The sequence below is a fragment of the Solea solea genome, chromosome 21 (genome assembly GCF_958295425.1).
Source record: "Solea solea chromosome 21, fSolSol10.1, whole genome shotgun sequence".
NCBI lineage: Eukaryota > Metazoa > Chordata > Actinopteri > Pleuronectiformes > Soleidae > Solea > Solea solea.
Window position 1 is genome coordinate 389726 of NC_081154.1, and position 19550 is coordinate 409275.

Here is a 19550-nt window from a genome sequence, read left to right on the forward strand (position 1 = left end):
CCTGACGCCTTTGTCACCACGACGCTGAGTCAAAGAGTGTCATGTTCACCTGACCCAGGACACCTCTGAGTGTGTGTGTGTGTGTGTGTACACGTGTGTGTGTGTGTTTGGCTCCAGGTAACGGAAAGACACATTAGGTGTGAGGTGGAAACCGATGCCTCACAAACAAGACGGAGCGATTGTGACACCGTCAACGAGCTCAGACGAATTCACCCGGAGATTTAAAGAGCGCCGGGATGAATTAGTGATGAACAGTTGACACGTTTCCAAACATGTTGACCCTCGCCTCCAAAAACTGTGCACAGACATTTATGAGGAGTGATACCTCATTTTAAAATCCATGTTTAATGGGTCAAAAGAACCAATAAAACAGCACAGATATATATGCTGATAAATATGAAGTTACCTTCATATTTATTCTATCAAGTAACTCTTATGTTGTTAGAAATGTATGTTGGTTAAAATTAGAGTAAATATGTTAACATTTCACAGAGATTATATGGAAATGTAAATTTACATTACATTTTTTCCTTCCTCTACAATGAATGTTAGTTAATTGTCTTTTGATATTAATAAAATTACGTTACGGAAAATGTATTGTTTCCCTCTTTGTGAAAGCTGTACATGTGGGAATGTACAAGTTGAGGGGGCGTTCCTTCAACTAGAACACTAGTTAGAAATTCTGACCTGGAAAGTGCAACATAGAATTCCAAGATGGCTGACACTCACGTCAATAATAAAAACAAATAAAACATCTGCTATTTTTACTTGAACGTACCAATATATGAAACTTTGAAAGCTCTTATATTGTAATTCATGAAATTTAATGACTATAATAACCCTGCATATTAATTTAATAAATCATATTTACAACAGAGAGACATTTGTTGACACATTTACAGTGTGGCGTTCCTCAAGGCTCTACTGTATACTTGGACTGCAATTTTTCTCTCATTTTTGGCCGTTTATCAACAAGTCCAATATAATTTCTTCATAATTCTTTGTAGAGAACAAGAACTGACATGGTTTAATTAAAGTTGATAATGGACTAGTCATTTAATTAATTTTTTTAGGAAATATGCAAAAATCGCTTCGTTTTATAACAGATTTGCTGCGTGGTGTTCCCCAGGGCTCCATTCTGGGGCCACTATTGTTTTAATGCACCTAATGAGCATTTTTTCTAAATTGATATAAACTGATATAAATTGATATAAACTGTGAAAAATATAAATTGATAAAAGTGTGTTTTCCTTTTACCTTACTGGGACCCTGACCATGCTAGGGAAGCTAGGAAAGAGAATTTACTTTGTTTTTTATTTGTTTATTATTGTTATTATTATTATTATTATTACTATCATTCGCTATATATTTGTCTGTTAAATGTGATAAATACAATTGGATTGTAATTATTTTACTATTGTGGGCACACTCTGATTTGGGTTTAAATCTCTTTGTTTTACATTGTCTTGTTTTTCTCTGATCATTTCAAAACATAAAGATCAAGAGATCAGTGTGTAAATAGAGGCGTGGCCTCTTCAGTTACACAGGAAACAAGTCGCACCACATACTTGAGATTGTACAAGAGCACATAATATTATGGCCAAATCTGTGCAAACAGACTCCACGCCCTCACTGCCTCACTGCCTCATTGCCGGCCATATTTATTTTAAATTCTGTATATAATATTTCTGATTATGTTTCATAAAAAGGGGAAGTTTTTCCCCCCAGTGCTGTAAAATGAGAGGAGCCTGGAGTGACCCAGTTTGACTGGTTTCTGATGAATGGGTTGAGCGACCAATACTCCGATTTCACAGCAGGAGAAGCAGCACAGAGACTGATCAGGAACAATGGCCATGGAGGGAAATCAATAAAAACAAAGAAAGAGGGAGAGGAGAGAGAAGGAGAGGGAGCGACTGAGTCATTCTGATGTAAATGCTGTGAAAATGTGATTCTGCTTTTGACGTCAAAGTGAATCATCCAAGGACGACATTAAAAAAAAGACCAGATGTCGGAGACAAAAAGCTGCTAGAAAGACACAAAAAAACAAAAGACTAAGACGTCAAACTTAAAAACTAACACAAAATCGCCATTTTCTTTGTAATCACTGGTTTTGTGGAGCTTTTTCCCCGACAGGCACTGACCAAAAGACACTATTCATGTCTGAAAAACAGCTCAACACAGTCTGAATTCTCTCTTAAAGTCTGTAGGCAGAGGAATGTTGACTCTATTTAAGCAGTTTGAAGTAAAAAATATACCATAAACATATATTTATTTCACACTTTAATAAAATGTATATAGCAAATATGACAAAGAATGAATTAAATAAAATTCTTGGAACGATTTAAGACAGATTTATAGGACTACAAAAAATTGTTTTATTTTAATCCATTCATTGTTTCTTAAAATGACTGATGTTGTGGCATTCCTCAAGGCTCCATTCTTGGGCCACTGTTTTCCCCCGATTTACAGCAGTTTATGGACATTTCTACGTGATTAGGTCGATATTTAGTTTTGCTCACAAAATATGTTCAGTTTACTTTCAATGAACCAGGAAAAGGAACCCGAATTTGTTAAATCAGAAAACACACTTTTATACAATTTAGTCATCAATTTAATGTTATAGTTCCATGTTTGTGCTGTTAGTCACATTCAACTTTACTTCAGTGGTAACATTATTATTTCATACTTTAATACAATTTATAAAGCTAATAATATGATTAAATCAAAGTTAAATACAATAATTTGAATGTTTTAAGTTTTGTAGGACTGCAACTTAAAAACTTTCTAAAGTGGTGAAAAACGTTGTGGCGTCCCTCAAGGCTCCATTCTCGTTTTTGTACATATTTTAGGTGCATTCCAAACCATAATATCAAATGTTTAGTTTTGACCACAAAATATGTTCACTTTACTTTCACTGAACCAGGAAAAGGAACCAGAACTTGTTAAAGAGCTAAAATCAGAAAACAAAATCAATCAAATGTTGCATTAGTATTTTTTTTTTATCATTCCACAAATGTTTCTTCAAAATCCAACCTGTTTAGCATAAAAATGTTTTGGTTTTTTTTCATACTAAAAGGTCCACGTTTGTGCTTCCATTGTCATATTCCATCATATTCCCGTGGTGAACATCATATCGTAAAAACGTGAACATCCTGCGACAAGCTGCTCCGTTGCATCTCACACCGGGAGCAACTCCTGCAACGGCACATCCAGATTCCCCATGTACCAGAAGATCCAGAAGAACAGGCTGAGGAAAAGGAGCAGCGGCCCAGAGAAGACGAAGAAACCCAGATGCTGAGGGGAGCAAAGACCCCGACGAAGAAGAGGACGAGGCCTGCGACATCCAAGAATACGGCGAGGAGGAAGAACACCAGGCAGCGGCCGAGATAGGCGGCGTACTCCATGTCAGCAGTGAGGGAAGTTTGGACGCTTCTTCAGTTTTACTGGTTTACCCACATGTTGTTGTGAGGAGGACACTTTCTCCTGCCTCTCGTAAGTCTGAGAGAAGTCAGGTCACACATTCCTGTATCTACATCTCACATCTCCTTCCCGTCATGACTCTGACTGACAGGAGGAGGAGGAGGAGGAGGAGGAACATTTCCTGGAAGGCGAGGCAAGACCTTGTACATGTTTTTCACATGTGAACCTGAAAATAGTTTTTTCTTTTGGAGATTTTCAGGGATTTCTCAGATCGTCTGGGGGTCAGACGAGGTCACAACAGGGAGAAGAAGATTTCCACAATGTCCAGATGAGGGGAGGAGCTTGGGTCAATGAGACAGTCTCCCACTGGGGGAGATGCTGGCAGGAGAAGCAACCTTTGCAGACATTCAGATTATACAGATATTTGCCAACACACAAAAGGCTAATTTAATATAATCAACACAATCACCACCTTATGAATGTGTTCAGAGCTTTATTTCACCTTTACACAACTTTCTTATGACCAGAAACTGAAGTTTGTGTCACTTTTTCAGATCGCTGGCTCTCCCACACCAAACCCCATACAGAAAAACTGCGATTTTAACATCACAGCACGCAGGAGTGGTTGTTCCACTGCTACCTTCGTCAGGAAGTTCACACTTGTTATTCTGGGACTTCAGCGTCACAGAATAACAGAATCCTTTGTTCAGATTTACATCCGTGACACAAACCGACCACACGGGGCAGCGGCAGACCAGCAGCTCCCCGTCTGCCCGAGAGCTAAAAACCATCATTTTCTCTATGGGGTTTGGTGTGGGAGAGCGAGCAGGGATACAGACTTCCGTTTCCTGTTGGAAAAGCTAATTTACCAACGAGATAAAGCAGCAAACACATTCTTAAGATGCTGTAGACTTAAGCAAGTGTATATTTTATGAGGTATGCGTTACTTTAAATGCAGTTGTGGGAGCAAGAACTTGTATTGGCATCAAAATGTGCAAGATGTTTTAAATAAAACAGTGAAAAAAAGCAGCTAAAATTGGATTAACGATGCTCCTGTGTATGAAAGTCAAACAAGGAAGCAAATCAAAATGCCTAACACACACACACACACAGCATGGGCGTTACTGTGGTGTTCAGATATCAAACAATGGCGGCGTACAGTGTAAACTTTATTCCCCCAAGAATAATAAATAATTTACATATGCGACAGAACAAAACAAAAAAACTGTATAAAACATCATCTTTGAACAAATGAACAAAGCTGAAGATGCAGCCCCAGTGTTTGTTCACTGTGTAAAAACACGAGTGCTGGACTTTTCCCTGATTTAAAAAAGTGACGTCAGTTCATAAGGTGGAGGGTTTTTTTTTCAGTCTGTTTCTGAGCAGCAGCAGCAGCAGCAGCAGCAGCAGCAGCAGCAGCAGCAGCAGCAGCAGCAGCAGCAGCAGCAGCAGCAGCAGCAGCAGCAGCACAGTCCATCCTTCAACACCAGCAAACAGAGAAGAAGAAAAGAGCATTTATACTTTTATACAAAGTGATATTTAATACATCGTATGAAAATAAGAATGGGAATCAACAAATAAAGGTTCTATAAATGCAACAAACGTCCAGCTGACTGTTAATCCCTTAACGTCCAACAACAAGAAATGGTTAGCAACTATTTAGACAATGGATTTATCAGTTTTTGGAATTCTGACTTTTTCTTCAGAATTCTGACTTTTAAATTATGTTTTTTTTCTCAGAAAAAGTAAAAATTCTGACTTTATAGATTAATATTTAAAATGTGGAATTTAATCTGACAAAACTCTCTCTTTATATAGATTAATGCGTGAATTTCTCTGTGAGATGAATAAAGTATCCATCTACAGTATCTATCTAATAGACGAGGTTCTGACTTTAATCTCAACATTTTCTGAGAGTTTATATCAAAAAATGATCAAACAATCATGAAAATAATCCTGATTTTCTTCTTCGTGACAGTTAAAAACTTCTTCTCTCATGTTTGAATTAAGTGAAACAATCATTCATTCATTCATTCATTCATTCATTCATTCTCAGCTCAGCTTTAAACTGACATCACAAACAGCGTTCAACACAAAACAACACGTGACACAATCATCGTTAAAAATCTGCTGTTACACAACGTGTGTGTGTGTGTGTGTGTGTGTGTGTGTGTGTGTGTGTGTGTGTGTGTGTGTGTGTAGAAACTCTTGTTTGTCAAACACTTGAGTCTTTTTTACTCTTTTAGTTCAAACATGCTTTTGTTTAAATATATTTATGAATGTTGTCTGTGGGCGGTGGCTGATGATGAAGATGATGATGACGATGATGATGATGGACGTTTGCTGATAAAAACACGTGTGTGTGTGTGTGTGTGTGTGTGTGTACAGAGTGTGTTTGACTGTTTTATTTAAAAAGTGCACAGTCACTCATGACAAGAAAAATCTTTTGTGGTAAAAAAGTGTCAAATTTCCTGATACTGTCAAGATACTATCTAACATACTTGGTTCTAACATTTGTATTTTTTTTTAATTGGAATAAAAAAAGACAGAAAATGTTCACATTTTTCACCTGCAGTTTTCAAAGCTCTCATTGTCTAATACTCAGATTCTTATTTTACTGGTTTTCTTCATTTATTGAGTTTAGCTTCATGTTCACATTAATAATCTGCTTTTTGTTCCTCCTCCTCCTCCTCCTCCTCCTCCTGCTCCTCCTCCTCCTCCTCCTGATATAAAAGTGTTCACTGCTTTGAATTTGGATGAACTGTTAGTTTACAGTGGAAATATTCAGCCCTTTCTGTTCATAGTCTGTTCCATTTTTCATAATCCTCAATATGTTATACTGTATATATAATAATACATATGTATATACACTGTATGTACATGGAATTGTATGTTTTTTGCTGCTGTCACACACACACACACACACACACACACACTTTACCACTCCCTCTCTTTAACCCCTTTCCTTAACCTTAACTAAGTGCCTTACCTTAACCTTTCACCCTTAGAACACAGAGCGTCTTTCGTGTAACTATATTAAAACTTATATAAGAGTATATGATTAATATCCTTTTTCTTAAACACAACCTATAGATAATCTGATGAAATTATTTCCTTTTTCATTTTCACCAAATATATAAACACACACGAGCAGAAAACTACACGGTTTGTAAAAAATGCGAAAAACATCATAGTTCAGTTTGTTTTTATGAATAAAAAGAAAAACGGTCGACTTTGTGACTTACAATAATATACAATTTAAAATGAATCATAACTTTGACTCAACAACACAACTTTTACAGCCTGAAGATGTGACCTATAAACACACGCCCTCAGGACGTCCATATAAGGAGTTGTCTTTTATTCCTGCAGCAGTTTACCAAAGGTGTTAAGAGTTAACTTCACCCTGAAACCAGGTCTGAAACCAGGTCTGAAACCAGGTCTGAAACCAGGTCTGAAACCAGGTCTGAAACCAGGTCTGAAACCAGGTCTGAAACCTGAACAAGAACTGCTAAATATTTAGATTGTTTTACTGTCAAATTATTATTATAAATTCAACATTTACTGTACATTTCATAAAGAAAAGGAAATAGATTAAAAAAAGTTCTGTGTTTCAGTTTTTGAAAAAATAAATATTATTTGACGTCGTGGTTAACACTGATCTACATTTTGCTGATATTACAAAAAATAATCTGTTGTCTCATGTCATGATGTCTTATACCTGGATGATATCAGGATGGTATCAGGATGATATCAGGATGGTATCAGGATGATATCAGGATGATATCAGTGTGTTGTGGGTGTTTGTGTTGACACTGACCTCAGGTCACAGCAGCCTCTCCGCTTTCTCCGCCGTCAACACTCCCAGCTCCACGGTCTTCTCAGGACACTCGCTGCCTCCGTCGAACCCTCGGTTGTCGGTTCCTCCTCCGGTGCCACCGTCCTCCCAGCTGATCCTCGCCGGCGCGGACGCACGCACAGTCCCGTTCAGCGCCTTCACGTTCCCCACGTTCTTCTCCTCCTGCTGCTGCTGCTGCTGCTCCTTCATCTTCATCTTCTGTCCTCCTCCCTCCAGAGTCTTCACCCCGCTCAGCCTCTCTGAAAGTTTCCTGGCCCACTGCGTAAAGCTCAGGTCCAGGCTTCCCGCGCGCTCCTCGCGCGCGTACAGCTGGACGTTGCCGGTGTACCAGAGAACCCACCACACCAGGCTGAGGAAGATGATCACCGAGCCCGTGTAGATCAGGAAGTCCCCGTAGAAGCGGCCGTGCAGCCTCAGGTTCCCGAAGACCCCGACCAGGAGCACGACGAGGCCGGCGGCGTCAAAGACCAGCGCGAGGAAGAATAACGGAGCGCATTTACCCACGCAGCTGTGGGCCATACCGGAGAGGACAACACGAGACCGGAGACCCGAGACCCGAGACCGGAGACCGGAGAGGACAACACGAGACCGGAGACCCGAGACCGGAGACCGGAGAGGACAACACGAGACCGGAGACCCGAGACCCGAGACCGGAGACCGGAGAGGACAACACGAGACCGGAGACCCGAGACCGGAGACCGGAGAGGATAACACGAGACCGGAGAGGAGAACTCCACACTCCGAGCCGCAGCTCCACAAACTCACGTTTACACCTGTGCACCGATTACCTGTGCGCTGGCCCCGCCCCCTGGCACACGTCAATGTATCCAGTGGGCTCCCGTGGGGCGACTGATCCACGTGCTGCCTTCATGGACACACGGGAAATCTCACACTTCTGTCACCTGTGTCCCTACAGGAAAAGGTGTTTGTAAAATAATAATAAAATAAAAACATTAACTCAAATAAACAGCTGCAATCATTTTTAAATGAAAAATAAGTCAAGATAATTTAGAAAAATCTGAATATATATATTTATTTATTTAAAAAAACATTTTTGAAGAGGAAAAATATCAAATGAATCGATAAAAACAAAAGTTTAGTTTAGTTTGGAACAAAATGTTATCAGATCGATGTTTTCACAGTAAACAAACAGTAAATAATCATTTTTGAAAGTACATGGAACTCTGGTGTCGTTCCCCTTTAAAGATGCTGCAGAACAGCTGTAATAAACTGTAATAAAGGAGTGCAGAGCGACTGTGTTTGTCTGAGGATCGACTTGGTGATAAGGTTTAGTCTTACGGTCAAAGGTTTTTAGCAGAGTCAATTCACCTGGAAGCAAAAACAAAAGGATTATTATTAAATTATTAAAACGTCTAAATACATTCATATCTCTCAGTTGTTTGATTGACAAACACATGAAACTGTCAGACAGACTTTTGTCAAACAACTCACTTCAGTTTTAACATCACAGCACACAGGACTGCTGACATCATCAGTCACTTCAAATGTGTTCAGATTCAATTCAGTGACACAAACCGACCACCAGAGGCAGCAGCACACCAGCAGCTCCTGTGTCCCAGTGATTTTCTCTATGGACTTTGGTGTGGGAGAGTGACACTGGATTTCACACGTTTGTCGTGGAAGTTTCAGTTGAAACGGCTCTTGTTCAATATGAAATGTCACCAAAGTGCATTGTGGGTATTTTGTTTAACTTTGCTTACGTTTGTGTGCGACAGAATTTGAGAAATGTTCAACTTTAAAAGCTTTAGCTTAAGCGTTAGCCAATCACATCACAGTATGTTTGAACAATGCTACAGAAAAAGTTTGTTTTCCCTGTTATTAATGTTCTTTAAATCAAATATAACACACACAACAAGAGTGGACATCACATCACCATCACCTTAGCAACATTAGCAACTCTTGCTATGTCGTTAGCAAAATAGAAATCAAAGAAACTTCAGTTTCCAGTCAAAAAAGGCAGTTTAACGGAAAATAAATTGGTAAACAAGTTCTTAAGATAACATACACTGATGCTAACGTGGATTTTATTAGATTAGTCCTTTGTTAAGTTTTCTTGTGCTAGTAGCTGCCAGATGTAGCATACCTCGTTTTAGGAGCACAGTCAACTATCACTTTAATGTGAAATATAAGTTGCTGAACAGACACAGTAGGAAAGATTCAGGGAGAGTTCTTTCTATATTTCAAGGCTGATGTGAATGTGGAAATGTCTCAGATGTCGTCGATTATTGAGGTTTATGAAGGAAGAATGTGTCAAAAACACAGGATTATTCACCGTATATTTATTTTATATATATATTTGGTTTCTATGGCAGAGATAATTCCCTCAGTGACCCAGTGATTTCATGACTTATTAAGCTTCATGATTGAGTGTAAGATGAGGCAGATGACATGGATTTCCTCCAGTGACGTCCTTCATGGCTCACAGTGATTTCTCTGCCGTATGCAAAACATCTGCTGCAGGAAGCGAGGAGGAGGAGGAGGAGAGACGAGGAAGGACGCGGTGTCTTCCTCAGCAGAGAGGGACATTCAAAACTAACATATTAAATATGTTTAACTGAGTTTAGTGTGAGTGAGAAAAGCTGATGATTAATATGAGTCATATATTCATGTGACTGCTAGAGGGCGCCAGTCATCTTTAGAATAAGCTGATCCTGCAGCACTGCACTGAAAACTCACTGCATGGCTTAACCAGCAAATACAAAGAATTCAATAAGAATGACATCAAAATATAAAAAAGAAGTCTTCAACTTAACCAGAATATAGATTTTCAGGTTGATACGAAGTTTATATCCCAGTGTCGTCACAGGTGTAAATATACACAAAAATTGGGTTTTTACTCATAGTTTTCTATCATTTCTATAATTTCACACTTATATTTTGATAGTTTGACAATAAAATCTCATTTTACAATAATCTAGGGTTGTAGGATGTGTGTTGATTACACAAAAACAGAACAAAAAAGCATTTGAATTGATTTAGAATCAAGTAGAAACAAAGGTTTTCTGTGTACTTTTGGTGCAAAACAAGTGCAGTAACAGGAAAGACAAGAGATTATAAAGATTATATCAAAAGACGAGCAGTTCCTGTGCAGGGATTAACAAAATAAGACAGCACAATTCCAACATTGAAGCTTAAATATATGAATATTAGAGTAGAATATGTGTAATAAACAATGTGAACATGTCTTCTTGTACACACACACACACACACACACACACACACACTGTACATGTATGACACGTGTTCACTTTCATCATGTGTCACTATAAGGTTGAAGTCTGCATTACAGTCAGTGCTGCTGCTGCTGATATTACTGCTGCTGCTGCTGATGATGATGATGATATTACTGCTGCTGCTGCTGATGATGATATTACTGCTGCTGCTGCTGCTGCTGCTGATGATGATGATGATATTACTGCTGCTGCTGATATTACTGCTGCTGCTGCTGCTGCTGCTGCTGCTGCAGCTCCACCGTCATGGATGGAGTTGACATTTCTGCAGTCATTTGTATTTATGGTGATAAATATCACCTTTAACTGTGATTCTTAAGGCGACAGGTGACATTTCTCAGCACGTACGTGTCGTTACTTTAAAGCGGCATATTTTTCTGTCGTAGCCACATGAGTGAGATGAACGAGTCTCTTCATGAATCGATTCACATCATATTCGGGATCAGGATAAGCTGCGTCTGAGCCAGATCTGTGATCCTGATCTGTTCTGGATGTTGGGTGATTTAGTTCTAGCAACACTAATTTACATGAATCACTTCCTTTTTCACTTGTTAGTGAAACATTTGTGTCTGTTCACACATGCTGTAAACTTCAGACGACAAACAGTTCACACTATTGTTCTATGATACGTAACATCCTCCAAATGCAGCCGCACAAAAAAAAGGATGCGATTTATACCCTGAGTGTGGTATGAACGTTGAGCACTTCCATGAGGAAAACTACCAAAATAACCAAACCCCCAACAATTCCATTTTTGTCGCCCTTCCCTTGGAGACGCCGGAGTAAAAATGCTACGTTGTTGTCAGGTGGAGTCAGACCGACAGTCAGCTGATTGGGTTTCTTCAGCACCTGCAGCCTCTTCTCAGATCAAGGTTGTTGAGACAGAAATCACAACACACATGATCTCAGGGATCAGAGAGAAACACAGCAGTTCACACAGTGAGCAAGAAAACCAGGAAGAAAGCTCAGACAGAAGCAGACACTCAAAGATGCCCGGCCATCTGCCTAGACAGGTTGTGGTGAAAGGGACCAGAGGACAGGTGGGGGACAGAAAGTGAAAGAGGGATGTCCTCTATTGTCTGTCAGTTGTGTCGCGCTTAAACACAGGATTTGTCACGCGTACATGTAATTACCATAACTCCTGATAACTCAGTTCATAATAATAATAATAATTATAAGAATAATAATAAAAACATTGATCTGTGCTTACAGTTACTTCTGTTTTTACATACTGTATTCTCGTGTTTATTCTGTCGTTCAGATGAGTCACAATTAGTGCACATTCAAAAAATCACAGAGTTAAAGGGCGGAGACACACTATTCCACAAGAAACCTCTGCAGGTGAAAATGAGACAGTAAAAAAAAAAAAGAAAAGACATTTCCACTCAAAACAGCCTGAACTTGTTTTTCTGTCTCTCTCTGACGGTGAAGAGGAGGAGGAGGAGGAGGAGCCCAGTATGCAAATGATTCACTGATGAACCCACTCCTGTTTTCTCTGCTCTTTGCCCCCCCCCCCATCACTCGCATCACTCCGCCCCCCCCGTCACTACGACCATCTCACCTTGGCGGCGCTGGACTGCACAAAAAACGCTTCGCTTTCCCCAAACCAAGACTCTGGAGGTTGGATTATGGTGTGGTCCAGCCTACATCCAGGACATGATCAAAACCTACACCCCAGCCCGCCCACTCCGCTCTGCATGGGCAAACCGTCTCGCTGCCCCCTCACTGAGAGGATCGCAGAGGCACTTACAGAACTCAAGACTGTTCACTGTCCTCGCTCCCAAATGGTGGAACGAGCTCCCCATCGACATCCGGACAGCGGAAAGCCTCCACATCTTCCGCCGCCGACTAAAAACACATTTCTTCTGACTCTACCTCGACTAAGACGATAACGACGACAAAAAAAACGTATACATTGCACTTATGACTAGCACGTCATAGTTTGGTTTACTTGGAGCTCTTACTTACTTCTAGCTCTTATTTATACCCAAATGTTTAAATGCACTTATTGTAAGTGGCTTTGGATAAAAGCGTCTGCTAAATGACATGTAATGTAATGTAATGTGATGTAATGTAATGTAATGTAATGTAATGTAATGTAATGTAATGTGATGTAATGTAATGTAATGTAATGTAATGTAATGTGATGTAATGTGATGTAATGTGATGTAATGTAATGTAATGTAATGTAATGTAATGTAATGTAATGTGATGTAATGTAATGTAATGTAATGTAATGTAATGTGATGTAATGTGATGTGATGTAATGTGATGTGATGTAATGTGTGGAATCAATCAGAGGAGACGTGAGGCACAGAGACGCTTCATCTGTGCCAGGATTGGAGACTTAAACCTTCTCTCCTGGATGTGAAAGCTGGAACTGCATTAAATAATTGAGAGCTGTGAGGTAATTGAGGACATAGATCAATAATATCTGGGGGGGTTTGTTCTCATTACAGAGACACTTCAACACCCAAAAGTTTGCACAATGATGATTAATCTGGAAACAGAGAGAGGAGAGAAATAAAAAGAAGGATTTAACAAATGAGAGGCATTTTCCCCGCGTGTGCGCGCTCGTGTCTCATCAGGTGCTTTCAGGCCGCCTCGCATTTCAAAATGTCAGAACTCGGGCGTGTTACAAACCGGCGGGGGGGGGGGGGGGGGGTATGGGCTGACGGCTTCCCGGGCTTCTGATTTCCCAGAGGATCGGCGGTCTCGACACGCATGGTTGTCCACGTTTAAACAGTCAAACCCACCAAACAACACCCGCCTCCCCTATTACTATCCTTTCTATCTTCTATCCTCTCATCCACGGGTTTCTGTTAAAAACACACATCTGTGTTTTTCATCCTCCACCTTTTTAAACTAAGAGTCGCTTCGTCAAATGTTACGAATCCGGATGTTTCTGGACTGTGGGAAAGTCCTTGTTCTGACCAGGTCACAAACCCAGGTCTTCTTGAGTCCGACCCAAAGAAACCAAACTAACAGAGTTAACACACACACACACACACACTCAGATACTGTATATGTAACCATCTCTTTGAGGTCAAAGGTCATCACTCATCAGCTGTTGTTCGCCTCAAGGACAGCGGTGGGCTGGTTATAGTCGTGCGGCCTTGGCGTCTGCTGCACGGGGGCTCAGGGAAGATAGTGAGTGGGAAAGTGGTGACGCCAATGAACCCCCCCCCCCCCCCCCCCCACACACACACACACACACACAGCTCCCATCCTCCACTCTGAGAAGCTATTGTCTTCACCCCGGTCAAATAAATCAGGCGGAGGAGGAGGAAGAAGAGGGAGGAAGGGACAGAGGAAGATGGAGTGGAGAGAAAAAAGCCAAACAAAAACAGGTCTGATGGCCAAACTGCTCGCTCGTCAAGGTCGTCACGGCGATCGGGCTGAAGTGAGGAGGATGGAGCTCCGGCAAATGTCCGCTGTGTGTCATTCTCTGGGTTACTATTTGTGGCGTTTGCCCGTCTTAAAGGAGCAGGACACGGTTTGTGGTGAAACACTTTCACGGTGTTGCACAGCGTTCCTCTCGACGTGAGACGACGCGTGAATCAGTGACATATATTATGGGATGTGTTTATAGTCCATATGTTCCTGAGCAGTGGGTGTGATCTGTTGCCTGTGGCAGCAGACATAGCTGCAGGCTAACTCCTCTCATTAGTGTGTGTGTGTGTGTGTGAGACAGTTACACCAACTTTTACAAAACAAAAAATGTACATTTACAACCAATTTAAGTACAATTGTGTTATTTTGTATAGTTTTATGTAATGTTGTTTAAAGTGCCTTTTCTGCCTGTAAAAAAACCCGCGTTTTAAGCTCACACAGATTCACTAAAGTCAATCTGAGTAAACTATTTCAAACAGAATATTTGAACGTACTCATGAAGGCAGCCGTGAATCTAACATGATGTAAAATTGCAGATTTTCTCAATGGGATTTGGTGCAGGAGAGTTAGTGGCTCACGGACGTTCAAGTTAAAATTCTGAAGCAGGCGTAGATGTTTGTGGAGTTAAACATTTAGTTTTATCTTCTGTTGTCAGCGACACGTGGACGACACATTCAAAACTATTACAAGCATCTTTATTTCATGAATAAGGAATTTGCTCGATGCCGGGGGATGGGGGCGGGGTTATCTTTCACTGCAGTTACACTTTTCAGATTGGTCTTTGCAGAAGGAACGAGAGAGAGACAGAGAGACAGACAGAGAGAGACAGAGAGAGAGACAGAGAGAGAGACAGAGAGACAGAGAGAGAGGGACAGAGAGAGACAGAGAGAGGGAGGGAGACAGAGAGAGAGACAGAGAGAGAGACAGAGAGAGAGACAGAGAGACAGAGAGACAGAGAGAGAGAGACAGAGAGACAGAGAGAGAGAGACAGAGAGACAGAGAGAGAGACAGAGAGAGAGAGAGAGACAGAGAGAGGGACAGACAGAGACAGAGAGAGAGAGACAGATAGACAGACATCTGTGAGCCTCAGCCTTTTACTGATTATCTATTTGTCAACATTTCTCTCCATTTCCTGCCTTTTCAAAGCCTCGGGGAAGTCTGGGAATATTGACTTCCACTTCTGCAGAAGGTAACGTCGGATTCCAAATTGAGTGCAGAGACTCTTCTTCTTCTTCTTCTTCTTCTCCTTCTTCTTCTCCTTCTTCTTCTTCTTCTTCTTCTTCTTCTTCTTCTTCTTCTCCTCCTTCTTCTTCTTCTTCTCCTTCTTCTTCTTCTTCTTCTCCTTCTTCTTCTCCTTCTTCTCCTTCTTCTTCTTCTTCTTCTTCTCCTTCTTCTTCTTCTTCTTCTGTACGATACACACCGATCAGAGTATTTAGAAATGGACGTCGTGGACATCTCGTGTGACGCAGCTCAAATGATTTCCCATTTGTTGCTCATTGGTGGAGACGTCGCTCCTCTGCGTCGTCCGCAGACCACGGCACGAGGCGACAGAGCGTAATGTGGTGAAGACACGATCAGCTGGCGCTGTAATTGCGTTACTAACGGGTGGAAACACAGATGAATTGTGACGCTGTGGTGAGGAGTCATTACATCTCACAGCTGTGGGTCACTTTCAGAAAATGAAGGTTACGTCTCATTAGTTTTGATTAAATGGATTTGTTCCTGGGCCGTTGTGACAATGTTAATGGGTCACTGCACCCAAATTACAGATATATGTAAAGATCATTGGCGGAGAAGGTCACCAGTTCAAGTCCTGGTCCTGGGTGGGTTCTTCCCACAGTCCATAAACCGGCAGATGAGGTTAATTGTTAATTGGAGAATGTATCTGTGAAGGTTCTCAGTCGTCCGGGAACTAACGTTTCTACAACTCTCACTCTCCCTGCACCAAAGTCCATTGAGACATCACAGCAGACAGGAGGTTGTTGAGCCTTTGGATTGACCTCAGTGACACAAAGTGACCACACGAGGCAGCAGCAGACCAGCAGCACCTGTGTCTCCACAGGCTAACATGGATTGATTTGTGTGGGGAGAGTAAGAGTAAGGTGTGGTTTAGAAGTACGAGCTCTTAATACTCTGCTTTTTACAAAATAACAATGAATGAATTCATCTAATGGTCCTAGAGGATACGATACACAATACATGGCTGTAAATGGCTGCATTGTTATCACTGTTGTGTGTGTTATTGTTGTATAGCAACAGACGACGTGGTCAGGCAGTGCCACCTTGTGGTCAGTTCTGTTTTGTGACGTTTCTTCTTCATGTGTTTTTTCTGTTTATTATGTGTCGTGTGTGTGTGTGTGTGTGTGTGTGTGTGTGTGTGTGTGTGTGTATCGTCTGAGAGCTACGTACAGATGCATATGCTAATATTGAGAGCATGCTAGCAACTTAAACTAGCGCCCGTGGTACGCTGACTGATTTATGTATTAATATTATTAGCGCTGTGATTTATTTATTCCTTCATTTGTTGATTTCATTTGGTAATCATTTAAAATGTCTTGTATTTGATGTGATTTAGTGAATATGATTTAATGGTGATTTATGATGCGTGAGAAGAAGGAGAGGAAAACAAAAGGACACTCGTAAGAAACTGGCTGCGTCTCATAGTCATTCCAAGTGGCCGCTACACCATTAATATCACGATACCACGATTCTGTGAGACAATCATATGGAGATACATCGCGGTTTCCACTCATTCATGGATGAATTAGTGACTCTTCTTTCTACAAAACACTAACAACAACCGACCAGTGCAGACAGCAGAAACCTACTTTTCCCTTCTGTCCGACAGTTTCTCATTAAACGAAACCAGAGTGTGTTTTTACTGTGTCTGTGCTTGAACTCACCGCTGCTCCTCACACGACATTTCATTCAGAGATTCCAAGCATTCAAAATGACCGTAAATGATAGAAGATATTCTACATGAGCCGGTCGACTCGCTCGCATGAATAATGCATGTAGCAACGTATGGATCCTCGCTGTGCTGGAGAACCAGCTCACAATACAAGCACATGTCATGTGACCATATGACATCTCAACTTCTTTGGACCTAGACGTCCTGCAAAAAGTCTGTCTATCTATCTATCTATCTATCTATCTATCATCCACGTATCTGTCTGTCTGTCTGTCTGTCTATCTATCATCCACGTATCTGTCTGTCTGTCTATCTATCTATATATCTACGTATCCGTCTGTCTATCTGTCTATCTATCTATCTATCTATCTGTCTATCTATCTGTCTATCTATCTATCTATCTATCATCCACGTATCTGTCTATATATCTATCTATCTATCTATCTATCTATCTATCTATCATCCACGTATCTGTCTGTCTATCTGTCTGTCTGTCTATCTACCTATCTGTCTATCTACGTATCTGTCTGTCTGTCTGTCTGTCTGTCTGTCTATCTACGTAACTATCTGTCTGTCTGTCTGTCTGTCTGTCTGTCCTACATGAGGTGTAATCAGAATTCCCACAGTAGTGAGATCTCACAGACTGTCACAGAGAGATAACCCTGACAAAGCAAATATCCAGACGTGAGGATTTTTAAATGATTTTATAAAGATCCATAAAACCCGGTGTAGAATTCAGAAGTTTCATATATAAGGAAAGTTCTACGGGTCCCCGGTGACACCTGTGTTGTGTTTACCGCCTCGTATAGGACAACAGCAGCTATATTAGACGGCGGCTCATGTGTTAGGGGACTGAATAGATGCTATCATCTCTTCAAACGTATTCTCACATCAACTGAGCGATTTCTGCTGTTGTTTCCTGTTGTTTTTTAGGCCACAATGTGGAGATCTGTCTTCAGATTGGCTGATGCCCGCGGGCGCTAATAAGCTACAGACATGTTTGTGCGGCTCAAACTCCACCTTTCGCTGCCCCCTCTCTGCAACACGGCCCGCATCATTATCCTCCACCACAAACACAAATGCCTCTGCACACGCAGCCACACAAAATGACAGGGGCAATCCACAATGAGCTGCCTCCTCTTCCTCTTGGTCTTTCTGAGGAAGAAGACGAAGGAGGATATGTGTGGATTGTCCTGACTGACACCATAAGGCTGTTTGAAACGCCCTCTTGTTAAAGGTAGACACACAGATGCTGAGAGAAGACGACACAGAGAACAACAGCCTGTCTCACTCATCTATTGATCCTGGATCTTTCCCCATGATAACACGACAGACAGACAGACAGACAGACAGATACACAGACAGACAGACAGACAGACAGACAGATACACAGACAGACAGACAGACAGACAGATACACAGACACACAGACAGACAGACAGATAGATACACAGACAGACAGACAGACAGATACACAGACAGACAGACACACAGACAGACAGACAGATACACAGACAGACAGACAGACAGACACACAGACAGACAGACAGACAGACAGATACACAGACAGACAGACACACAGACAGATACACAGACAGACAGACAGACAGACAGACAGATACACAGACAGCTGTTTGTGCAGATTGTTGTTTGTTTCCAACAAAAATAAAGACGTATGAGTAAAGGTTAGGAGGAACAAAAACTATCTGTGTGTGTGTAAAGTAAACACTAGATGGCGATGTTTGTTTCCAGTAGGGATCGTCTCCCGGTCGTGCGCACGCTCACGCACACACGCACACGCACACACACACACACACAGTCCCGTGTGATATAATAGCACCCACACACATTAAGTGATAAATGCTCTTGTTTAAAATGGTGGTTAGTGCGAGTGTTTAAGCTGCACTGTGTCTTCTCACGTATTGATTTTTCATTTAGTCTGTGTCGGGAGAAGCTTTGCACCATCTTTCATTTCACACCATTTGAGCACAATTCTGTGGCTTTTTTCCACCGACGTAACCGCGGCTGCTGCTGGCTGTCTGTCTGCCTGCCTGCCTGTCTGCCTGCCTGTCTGTCTGCCTGCCTGCCTGTCTGCCTGCCTGTCTGCCTGCCTGCCTGCCTGCCTGCCTGCATTCCTACAACAGACAGACAGACAGACAGAGTCAGAGTTCCCCACGTCAACTTAAGCCGACTGTTGATATGCCATTGCCTGGCAACAATGATTTGCCTGTTGTGATGTGAACACTGTGTGTTTGTGTTTACCCTCCCAGCAGCGGACAGGACACACACACACGCACACACACACGCACACACACACACGCACACACACACGCACGCGCGCACACACACGCGCACACACACACCACATGATGTGTGGGTTTGATAATGAGCCACAAAGAGACAAACAGATAAATCTATGTTTCCGCCTCGACTAGAATCACAGCCAGGGGCGTCACCAGAGCAGGTGATAGCCTGGGGGCCCCCCGAACTTAGAGAGAGGTCCCTGAGAGTGGCTGATTGGTCTGGAGTGTGAGTGTGTGAGTGAGTGTGTGTGTGTGTGTGTGTGTGTGTGTGTGTGTCCCGCTGTGCAGCTTCTGCTTAGTCTTACACCACAAAGTTTCTCACATAATGAGAGAAAATAAACCCTAAAACATACTTTTATCAACTGTACATTAGGTTAACACGATTATAACACTGTTATAAGCATTTACTAACAG

At 41.6% G+C, this 19550-nt stretch overlaps 1 protein-coding gene across 1 annotated transcript; it reads right to left on the minus strand.

Moving 5' to 3' along the window:
- Nucleotides 1–2335: 2335 nt before the first annotated feature.
- Nucleotides 2336–8099, minus strand: LOC131448146 (transmembrane protein 238-like). Its single transcript, XM_058620290.1, has 2 exons — nucleotides 7241–8099; nucleotides 2336–4898 (listed from the first exon to the last, which is right to left on the minus strand). The coding sequence occupies exon 1, from the start codon at nucleotides 7796–7798 to the stop codon at nucleotides 7247–7249; it is 552 nt and encodes a 183-aa protein (XP_058476273.1). The 5' UTR covers nucleotides 7799–8099; the 3' UTR covers nucleotides 2336–4898; nucleotides 7241–7246.
- Between the last annotated feature and the right edge of the window lie 11451 nt (nucleotides 8100–19550).

What these genes read in the sequence shown, in the direction of transcription:
- LOC131448146 (XM_058620290.1), bottom strand. Translation starts at nt 7,798, where the DNA reads ATGGCCCACAGCTGCGTGGGTAAATGCGCTCCGTTATTCTTCCTCGCG.